Source organism: Pristis pectinata, chromosome 1 (genome assembly GCF_009764475.1).
Source record: "Pristis pectinata isolate sPriPec2 chromosome 1, sPriPec2.1.pri, whole genome shotgun sequence".
NCBI lineage: Eukaryota > Metazoa > Chordata > Chondrichthyes > Rhinopristiformes > Pristidae > Pristis > Pristis pectinata.
Window position 1 is genome coordinate 43,984,186 of NC_067405.1, and position 12,003 is coordinate 43,996,188.

The window sequence follows — 12,003 nt, forward strand, 5'->3', positions numbered from 1 at the left end:
AAGCTTGCCTCAGAAATCTCCTTTAAAATCCTCCCCCCCCCCACCCCCACCAGCTCACCTTAAACTACGCCCTCTAGTGTTTGACATTTCCATCCTGGTTAAAAAAGACTATCTACCCTATCTATGCCTCTCATAATTTTATGCACTTCTATCAAGTCACCCCTCAGCCTCTAACACTCCAGAGAAAACAATCCAAGTTTGTCTAACCTCTCTTTACACTTAATAGAACCAACCTTGGGTTAATTCTTCAAAAATTAAGAGAGCAATTAAAATACTTCTTAACAATAGCAGATAATAAATGATAATACTAGTGAACTTCTTTAAAATTAGTCCTTTTGCATTTTAAGCATTTGGAACTGAATGCATATACTGCCATCTTCTGTCTAAATGATGGAAATAATGTCAGAACATGTTTCTCTATGGGCATTCAAGTCTTACCGCTCAAAACAGGATTTTTTATTTTAAATAAAAGTGCAACCTAAGAAAACCATTGCCCCAAATGCTGCCACATATTTTGAAAAAAACTTTTGCCTCAAATTCATGATGCTCATCTTGTGTAACTACAACAAAATATATTTAAGTTATTTTAACAAAATAATAAATCAGGAGGTGTTTTATTTTTAAAAATTCCAATTTTATTCAGGAAAGGAAAATCATGCTAATATAAGCAGACAAGCACATCCAAATGCTATAAGGCATTTGAGTTTTAGAAAGCTTCTAACAGTAATCTGCAATAGCTACTTGTAAGGGGGCCCAAGAATGCGTAACACATGTAAAAATTTCTCTTCAGTATCAGCAATATTTTAAATAAAACTCAAAGCACTATGATATACCTTTAGGCGTGTACATCCCTTGCTGCATGGAACCTCCTGGTTCAAATACTGGGGCTTTAAAATCAGCTACAGCTGAAAGCATGTTTTCAAAATAGTAGCTACCTGGCGTAATACCACTCTTTGGGTTGGGATTTTCAGGAATGTACAAACTTAGTTAAGAAAACAACACATCAGCATAAACATAAAATTATGAAAAACATTATGCAAGTTACAGTAAGACATTTTTGCAGTAATAAAAAAACTAAAAAGTTGTTATTAAACATAAATCTTTCTTTTAAAAATACATGACACTCTCAAGACCTTAGCAAATACTAAACATCTTAGCAAAAGTAAATTGTTGATTTACCTTGTTTCATAAACCTTACTTCAGTATTTAAACCTTCTTTGAGATGCATGTGTACATGTACTAAACAGCAAATGAAGCATGCAATAGACAGAGCTAAGGAATCACACAATCAGTGGATCGGGTCAAAGCCTGAAGTCCTTCCATGTGAATGATGATGAACAATTAAATAGCTAACAGGAGAAGATGGTGTCCAGAACACACCACACCCTTAACAATGGGTGCATCCAGCATGAGAATACTAAAGATAAGGCTCAAACTTTTCATAATCACATCTAGCCAGAAGTGCCAAGTGGATAACCCTTCTTGGCTTCCTCCAGAGATCTCCAGTATTAAACAAGCCAGTCTTCAGCCAATTCTATTAACTCTACATGACTGGTTTAAAGTACTAGATACAGGAAAGGCCACAGGACTAGACAACACCATTTGTAGTAGTCACAATTTGTTTACTAGAACTAGCTGCACCGACACTCCATTCCAGTAATTAGAAAGCTGGCATCTAACTGATAATGTTAAGTATTGCTCAGCTATGTCATGTTTACAAAGAGCAGGACAAATCCAATCCTGCTAATTACCTTTCAGTCAAAGTGATGGAGGGTACAGCCAAAAGTAGCACTTACTCACCTATAATCTGCTCACTGATTAGATTTTGTTAGCACTAAACACTTGGTTGAGAATGAGCCAAAAGAAATGAATTCAAAAGATGGAAAGAAGATCAAAAAAATACCGTAGATGCCAGAAATCCAAAATAACCACAGAAATGCTGGAAACATTCAGTATATGTGGAAAGAGAAATAATTAATGATTTATATCTAAGATCATCAGAACATGGGTAGAGAAAACAAATTATTAGTTGGTAGCAGCCGGTTGGTTAGTTGGTTCACCATCTCACTCCCATTCAGATCTTTTTTTTGGTGGCCTTCTGCATTGTTACAATCAAGCCCAATGCAAGCTTAAGGAACACCTCATTTTTCAGTATGCTACAGAAGGCAGGAGTCAATGCTACAGAAGGCAGGAGTCAATATTAAATTCTTCAACTTTAGCTAACTCACTCTTTCTTCCTGTTTGTATCAGAACATATATATGTCCACCAGCCTCATCATTAGCAACACCCTACACAGACAAAGAAGCTTAATCTGATCTTTACTGCTCCTTAGCTGCCATATTAAGGAATCCAGTCTCACTCTATCGAAGATATTCCCTTTGTTCCAACCATCCCCTTCCCCTATCTTCTCTGCTACCTAAAACTAACTTATTTTGTCTCTCAGTTCTAATGAAGGGTCCCAGACCTGAAATGTTAATTTGCCATAGATGCTACCTGATCTGCTGTGTGTTTCCAATACTTTGTTTTCCTTTAAGAAAGAGGGGAAACCCTTGAAATCAAGGCAGGATTTGACTGATTAGAACATCAAGAAGTCCTGATAAAACTGAAGTCAATGGTCAACAAAACACTTCAGTGATTAGAGTTCTATCTCCCCAAAAGGAAGATGGTTGCAGTTGTTGAGGGATCGATCATTCCAGCTCCAGAACACCATGTCTTCCCTCTTCCCAAGAAGATTAAAGGTCCAAAACAGAGTCGAAAAACTACATAAATAAAAAGGCACTAAAATTAAGTGCAAAAACAATGTTCCAAAATTTCCTGATAGCAACAAGCCATACACGCACACTGCTCAGCGACTGCCATCCTTACTCACCTTCAGTAGCACTTACAATGGTAATTTCCTTGAAACTCACCAGCAAGCCTTCTGGACATAAATATCAGCACATAAAATGCTAAAGCAAGCCTGGCCTACATAACTGCTTAGCGAGCTGTCATAACTGTCAAAATTTGCATATTTTACAACAATTTTTAAATGTTTTAAGTAATCTCTAATGATTAGAAAAAAGATTACCTACAAGTTAACTTTCTTCCTTGGACCCATTCTTCTATGTTTAAATGAACACTGCGCAAGATTCGATCAGTACAGATACTGTATATCTGGCAGATTCTCCAGAACAAATACTGGAGAACTAAAGGATGTAAGCACTGCCACACTGGACTCCCATGAGGAGGCCAATGGAACAACACCTTCTGCAAGACCTCAGCAAACAAAGGGTATTGGGAACATTCATAGTCACACATATTAGCACAAGAACCCCAAGCTTCTGAGTACATACAAGAAGAAAATATATGTTGTTCCATTTGGAGCTGCCATCATTTCTCAGGAGAATCCAGCCCGTTAGTACTTGGTTTAAGATGGTTTATTCTAGCATATTTCCTTATGATCTTGTAGCACTGCATCACAGTGCCATCTGGTGGCCTGAGGTGTGCAAATGCTGACTCGCTATTCTAAATTCATCAGAGATCTTAAGACAGTACTTATAGTATATGCCAGAGACACTAAACTTTTAACATTTGTTACCTTACAAGCCTTGTACGTGCATACAATTCCTGCAAGCTTCACGGGGGAGTAATTTTGTTCAAAATTTTAATTATCAGCTTTAAAAACTCATCTAAATGCTTTTGGTTAGGAGATACTTTTATTTCATAAATAGAGGAATTACTTAAAATGTATTTTGAATAATATGAGATATTAGTTTTACTATTTATTAAAACTTCTAAAAAGTCAGCAAAATCAACAATAATGCTTGATGCTTTGACACCAAATAACAGCAGAAGTTGTAGGAGGAGCCATCTGAAGGCAATTAGGCAAATACAAGGCAAGATTTAGGAAGAAGTATACATGAGAACACAGGTGGGGGCTTGATGATCTGAAATAGGGTAATTGAAATTATATAATGGTGGCATCTGCTCCCCCACAAGACTGCTGGACTCTGTACAAGAATCCCAGTAAATTCTAATACCAGACAAAAAAAAATCATGTTAACTGGAATAGTTTATCCAAGAAAAATGCATTCTAAATTTGAGCAATGCCAACAGCAGACTGACTAGAATTATTTCACAAGTTCAGTCATCTATCTCCCGTACAACCAATTTGATATTCAATTATTGGACTTCAACAGTTTGCAAACCTTAAAAATTATGCACAGAACACTGAGAAAACTAGTCGCTATAACATGTGAAGCTAAAGTTTTAATTAGCTATATCAAAACTACATAATACCAAATTCAGAATGGCCTCAAAAGGATATTAAGTCTAATAATGTACTGTGTGTTCTGTCACTCATGCAGAGTTGTGCCACCATTTCTGCCCTCAGGATCTCATCATCTGTCATCCCTGAAATGAAAATGAATAAAATATTAAGGCACTTTAAAAAAAAATCTGCAGATGAATACAAATATAAGTTGTCATTTTTGACATAATTCATTACTGCACAACATTATAGAGCACAAAACAGAAAATGAAATGGTCTGGCTAAATAAAAATATAATGCTATGAAATTTATCACAGCTCAGAGAGATCTGGTATTTACAGAATGTGGTGAACAAAAAATATTTTCACACTTCTTGCTCTTCAACAAGCTATTTTGAAAGGTGACAACATGATCTAGGTACCTTGAGTTTTGACCAAAGTTTTTGATGAGCCTGTAATTCTACTTGATATGCTTTTATGTCCACAAATGGAAACTCTTGCCGAGGTGACAAAGAATAATTAAAATTAAAACATCAGAAGTGTGTGTGAACAAAATATTTAGTTTCGGATGGGGCTGAACAAATAATTTGCCAGTATGGCTTCTAACTAAATAAGTTGGCCAAAAATACAGATACCAGTGCATAATTCATATGCAATTTAATTCTCTTTCTTTCTTTTTCAATCTTTTTATTAGTTTCCAAATTAATACATATTAATATATAACATTGATGATTGTACATGTAATACAAAGAGATCAAGAGAACAATCATGGCATAGATAATCATAAAGAATAAAATATTTTTTAAAATCTTTAGATCTCACGATCTCTTAGTAGATGAATATAATATAAAAGAAAGGAAAGAAAAAGATTTATTGTGTATATAAAAGAAAAGAAAAAAAATCCCCAAATCAATAAATTCTCTCCGTGGTCTTCCATATATTCTTTTTTTTCCCAGCTGGGTCTTCAGCATTGGCTTTAGCTACTTCAGTTTTGGTTTGACTCAAGGTATTTTCTTCTTGCATACCTCTTGCTCATACAAAAGACTCCATCAAATAGAATAAGGGCCAGGCCTATTTTATTCCTAAAGAAAACTGGTATTTTTTAAAAAGAACAACAAGACATTTCAGAAGGATGATACAAGTCACTTCTATAAAGAAGCGACTGAGTAGACCTAAAGTAGTTAACCAAGTTCTGGACAAGAGTTTATTCTGTCAAAACATGGCTGATGTATTCAAGAAGGTACCTACTAAAAATCCTGGACCCTGGCACAACACATCAGTATTCCATTTGTTTCCTTGTTGGTGTTTTAACAATCACATTGGCAAATTGCAACGAGCAAACAGAATCACCTGGGCCTCTGCTATTTGTGGCCAATACAGGTCTTGGATTTTGTTTACTGGAATAAGGTCTAACCTGTAATTCCTGACTAGTTACAGAAACTTGCCCCCACTTATCTCCAAAGACAAATCATAGAAACATCTTGTAGTACTGATGGTATTGCTGATTTTGAGAAACCTGCATCTAAGTCTGGACCTATCAACTTTCTTCCATACTATGCACTGTCAGAAATATCTTTGCAGCTTTCAATTTCCGTTCCCCTCATGCAAAGCACAAGTTGATATTACTTCCTGCAATATTCTTCTGACTATATCTCAACGTTATTTCCAGGATCCAGAACATTTCTCAAAACCCTAATGTACATAACCCTGTCAAAACTGTATCCCTAAGATGTCTCATTCCCCAGACACTTTCTTCTGTTTCGTGCCATCACTTATAACACTCATCACACCCAAATGATAAGACTTAGACTGCTGAGCAACAAGTAATAATTTGAGACACACCATGGTGAAGATATAACTACTCCCAACCCCATCACCATTCTCAAGCTAAATACTGCCAGGTGGGTTTATTTCAAATAGAAATAAATTGGTAGATAACTTTAAAATAAAGTATGAATAAACATACAAGGGAGGGGTACGTACAAGTCCAAACATCATGTTCACATGTGCTGCAATTTTCAAGTATCCAATCCTGAAGCTTGCATATGCCCAACCTTGGAGAAGCAGAACATTTCTATTATATTCTAAATATAATTATTACAAGTTTCTAGGGCTAGGAATAACTGGTGGCTAAATAAGGACTAGATTTTCTGCTGAAGAAGGTAATTACTTTTGTTTACCAGTATTTTTCATGTGAACCTGAACCCAAGCAAACCTCCATTCTGCTGAATGGGGCCAGTTTTTAATGCCATACGATGTGAAGTAAATTTACCAGACACTAGTAACTGCAAAAGTGAAAAAGTTGCACTTTTAGCTGAAGATACTTGATTACATCTGTTCATCATTAACAATGACCGATATTAAATTTCTGTTTTTACCCAGCTGGCAGTCAAATTTATCTAAACATTATCATTTTTTAGATCCTGTCCTTTTTCTTTTTTTCCTGAAACTCTGCCCATAAATGACAAATCTTTTTATATATACATCCTGACTGATACTGACAACTTTTATTGGTAGGCTCCTGCATTTAAAATCATTGGTGCTCTGTCCCACTCTCCTTTCTCATGTAGAAGTCACACCTTCAACACTTTCCAGAATATTTACAGCCTAGCTGAGTGATGAGACAACAGAGAAAATACAATGTGAAAGGGGCTTAACTAACCCTGATGTCCCAATTACAATCTGGTTCAGCCCTGTGATAAACAATTTCTGTTGTTTTCTTGAGGACAACAGAAATATCTAAGTAACAAGAAAATCAGTGGCAACACCTACACCTCGTGTGACGTGTTTGGGGGTGGGGTAAACATGATTCTGTTCTTAAATCTCTTTCTTAGCTTCCGAAACTCTGCCCGTAGACATAAACCCTTTTAAACATACATCATTGGTTTTGACCTAAACCATGACATTGGAGTTCTTAATGTTACCCCTTTTCCTTCCAGGATATTCTGCTGTGGAAATGCAAAACTAAAATTCATAGAGGTGTTTCTTTAAACTTTTTGAAGTTCCAATTCAGAATGAAGGCTAAGGATAACAGAAACTAGACCGCAGTCTGAGACAAAGGGGATCTCCCAAATGAAATCTCCCTTGGTATATAGAAATATGTAAAATGTAAGACCTTACCTAAGTGAATACGAAGACTGAGTAAAAGGACTAGGAAAGTTAAGGCACCCTCAAGCATAGATCTTTCATGTTCTGGATCAAGTGCTCCATTTTGGTGCTGCGATGCCATCGTCAATAGATCCACCACTTTAAATCTAGATGAAGTCACAAGATTACTTTGATAAATCAATAATTATTCATTTAAACAGCGTTGCCTCTTGAATTCTATAACAATCATAACATGTATAACATCTCTCAAATGCATCAAACTTTATCTACAGAAGAAATCCACGGATGGCAATTCCTGGCTCTCACCATTAACACAGGCTAAGAACAGAACAATGCAGACCCAGAATGTTCTCTCTCTTCCAGTTTTAGCACAAGTGCCTTTATATCAGTTTTCTTGGAATATCTCTCAACATCTTTGTACTCATAAATAATTCACAAGCATAAAGTTGCAAAGTTACATTCTGATGGTTATGCAAATAAAAAATTCAAGATTTCAAACAAAAAACACTGCATTTACCTTTCAAAAACAGATGAAACAAAATAATCTGGATCAAGTCTGGAGGCACAAACCTAATGGGGAAAATGTATGATATTCCAACATTAATTTTCTTAGGCAAAATTAAATCATTACATAGGTGGACTTTAACAATTTTAAGTCAAAATTCCACCAAATACACTAAACTTAAACTACTGCAAGCCTCAAAAGATTAAATATATCCATACCTGCAGAAGGAAGATATCTGGATCAATCATAGAATTATAGAAGTGGGACTGCACATAAGTCATAGCTTGTCCTTTAATCTGTAGGCCATTTCTAACCCACATATTGCTGTGTATTTCTGACAGGCTAGCCTAAATAAAAAGAAGTACAATAGCCTCTTAGTCTTTAATACCCATTATGAAAAGGGAAAAAGTTACGTAACTTGCATATAAAAGTAACATTGATATCATTTCAAAGCAACATGGACCAAACTGACCAATGAATTAAGAATCCTAAAGCAATCACGTCTCTACAACTGTAAAAATCCAACATCTAAAATCTGTACTTGTAAATTATAAAATTGGCAGTAATAGGTTCAAGTGCACATGGAAACATGTAAATAAAAATAATGTATGCCTATTTTCAAAGTTCAGAACAACCAATTATCTAAAATATTTATTTTGGGGCCAAAATTTTGATGCATAACCGGATAGTTTCTCCAAATTCCAGGGAGAGTGGAAGAAGAATAGAGCCACCTCCCAAAGGATTCAGCCTGTTTCAGACAGAAGATCAGAACATTTCAGCTAATACACATCTTTCTCTCAAACTCACACCACATCAATGCCTGGAGGTTCTCAGGTTTCTCTGGAAAATGTCCCACATCAGGTAGATTTAGCATAGTTATGGGAAAAAATAAAGTTAAACCAGGATTAAAAATTCTCAGATAGGGCAATGCCAAATTTACTGGGCTGAGAAATCTGTTGAAAGTGTACAGGAAGCAGTAACTTTTAAAAGAAAATAAGAGCCAAAGCAATGAGACATTCAGGGGTACTAGTGAAGGTTCAAAACCAAAATGCTCCCAATATTTGTCCCCCAGATCTTGACTGCCTTGGGTGCTAATGAGAATACAGAATAGAAAAATGCAAGAACAAATATCAAACGCCCAATACCGCAGAAATTCTAAAAATGTACAAAGTGCGGATACGATTAGGAAATAAACTTATAAGGCAAACATAGGTGTGTGGCAAAGGTACTGACGAAGAAAAATGAAATTAAACTCAATGTTTTATAAAAACAGAGCAAGAAAGTAGCAAAGGAAAGGTTTGGAATTATTTGAAACCAAAAAGATAGCCACGGTGTGAAAGTGGAAACAATTAGTATGGTTTCTAAAAGGACATCAGAGCAAGTAGACAAAGAAGAAGAAAATATAGTATATTCTATGCTTCTTCTCTTTATGTTTATCCTATTAAGCAGTTTAGGATCTTTGGAAGTCAACAAATGGGCTGGCGTAGATAAACATGTATTTTAGGTTGTTAAGAGTAGCGACTATGAACACATCCTTTGAAAAACAGGAGGCACAGGGTTCACTTAACTAAGGTTTTTAAAATTATGAAAAGCCAGAATAAGATGAATTTCAAAGAACCTTTTATCCTTAGCAGAGTCATTAATGAACCAAGGCATAGAGTTAAAATAATTACTATAAGAATTAGCTGGAAGTTGTTGAAAACCCCCCCCCCCCACCACCCCAAAGAATGGCAAGGATCTAGAATGGCAAGGATCTAGAACATAACTGCCTGAGTTGGTGGTGGAAACATTTAAAAATTGCCTGGTTTAACACATGATGCTTATTGGGGTACACATAGAGAGTTATTTGAAATAGCATTATTTTAAAGCTGGCAGGAACACATTGGCATCCTTCTCTGCCATAATTTTCTGTGATTTCTGTGACTGGTTTCAAAAATCACTCAAACTTCAAGCAGCATAGAAAAACTATCTCTGGTTGAGAACACAAAGCTTGCACTTGGAAAATCCAGAGAATATGCCACTTGTATCTGCCTGCAAAAATCTATGAACTGCATGCACAGTTATGATTCTGAGAAAAAAAACCCTGTTCAATCTTGTTGAAGCCAGGTTGTTTAAAATAAAGACTTCTATGAAATTTTTGGAAAACATACAAAAAAAAAAATCAATTTGATAGATTTGGTCAAATGTTCTCATCTTTCACTGTTATACATTATTTGAAGTGCTTTTGGTCAAAACACTTCATCGAATAAAACTTTCAGTTTAAGAATAAAACAGCAGACAAGATTACATTTCTGGATGGCTTTTATTCTTTGATTTTTTTTGCTTTCCTAAGTGATTGTCTTATCTACCATTTTTCATTAGGCCACGGTAGTAGGCAATTTCATAACTGTTTTCTTTACATGTTCACAAACCCATTAAGTTCCAATTTGCCAAGGTTTCACTTGGAAACTTTCAACAAATGAAAAAAAAAGTACAGCAGAAAATATACAGCCAGAAGTGTAATTAGAACTTCAAGAGACATAACATGCAGGTTAAAGACGCTGACAAAGAGTTTCAATATGCAACAAAGAGAGATGGAAATACCTGAATTTGAAGTGGATGAACCATCATTTTCATCAACATCTCTTGATCTGGTAAAAGTGAATCGAGATCCAGTTGTTGGCATCTAACAGCCTATAAGTTGTTTAAAACATGAACACATATTATAGAAACCCAAGTATATTGAAAATGTACTTTAAATTTACACCTTTTTGTAAATAATGGATGAATGGACATTGAATAGTATATTATAAATTATCAAGTACTTCATTTGTACTTTTATCATTTGAAGTTTGTTTAGACAGAAATTAGTTAAACCAATTTAAGAGATGCTGCCTTTGACCTGCCGTCACAAATGTACATGAAACATATTACATGCTACAATTATAAAGATTTAGTAAGTCTCCACTGGATGACCATCAATGCTATTAGGTAGTTTATCACCTTTGGAGTAGGTTAATAATTATTTTTTAAATAAATAGTGATACAGAAACATCTAACAATACCTCCTATTCCTCATACTGTTGAGAAGCGGGAGATGAACCTTCTTGAATTATAGACTCACAGAGTTATAGAGCATGGAACCGGGCCCCTCAGGCCAGCTGGTCCATGCCAACCAGATTCCCATCTAAGGTAGTCCCATCTGCCTGCATTTGCCCCATATCCCTCTAAACCTTTCCTATCCACGTACCTGTCCGAGTATCTTTTAAATTAACCACTTCCTCTGGCAGCTTATTCTATGTACTGACCACCCTCTGGGTGAAAAGGTTGCCCCTCAGGTTCCTATTAAATCTCTCCCCTCTCACCTTAAACCTGTGCCCTCTAGTTCTAGACTCCACTGCCCAGGGAAAAAGATTCTGACCATCTATCTTAACTGTATCCCTCAATTTTATTAACCTCTATAATGTCACACCTCAGCCTCCTACATTCCAGAGAGAATAAACCTGCCTATCCAATCTGTCCTTACAACTACAGCCCTCCATTCTAGGTAACATCCTAGTGATTCTTTTTTGCACTCTCTATTGCTACCACATCCTTCCCATAGTATGGCGACCAAAACTGTACACAATACTCTAAGTGCGGTCTAACCAATGTTTTGTACAACTGCAGCAAAAAAATTCCAATCTACTTCCCCAAATGGCCTGGCTCCAATTTCAAAGTTATGTCCCCTTAGCTCACGTCTTCCACCTGTGGGAGAAGTATCCATTTGTCTCATCAATTATTTTCAAAATCTTGAAACCTCAATCAAGTTATCCCCTAATCCTAGGTACTATATTCACAGGAATAAATATTTAATTATATAAATCTATTTGCACCCTGAAATCATGGTAATCATCTGGTGAAATTGCTTTTCATGCTCTCCAAGTTTTTACTGAGATCCACCAGCGTTTGCTAGCAGATATGTTCATAACTGATTTACTACCATCCTGAAATCTCAACTAAACAGAGTGTGGAACACCTGTGCCGTCCTAACAGAGTCCCCATAAATATTTGCGGATTTCCCAGGTCCAAACCTGCATCAAGTTAATTTGGCACAAACACAGCCAGCCCATGGAAACAAATGAGAGAAAGTTAAGTAAAATCTTTTATTGTGTGATTCTGT

General features: G+C 35.9%; 1 protein-coding gene across 1 annotated transcript in view; it reads right to left on the reverse strand.

Moving 5' to 3' along the window:
* The window catches only part of ubr3 (ubiquitin protein ligase E3 component n-recognin 3), a 202,964-nt gene that overhangs the window by 134,250 nt on the left and 56,711 nt on the right, over positions 1-12,003 (reverse strand). The window contains 6 exon segments of the mRNA XM_052029328.1: positions 834-973; positions 4,306-4,393; positions 7,370-7,503; positions 7,875-7,927; positions 8,081-8,209; positions 10,446-10,535. Coding sequence (XP_051885288.1) covers positions 834-973; positions 4,306-4,393; positions 7,370-7,503; positions 7,875-7,927; positions 8,081-8,209; positions 10,446-10,535 — 634 coding nt within the window.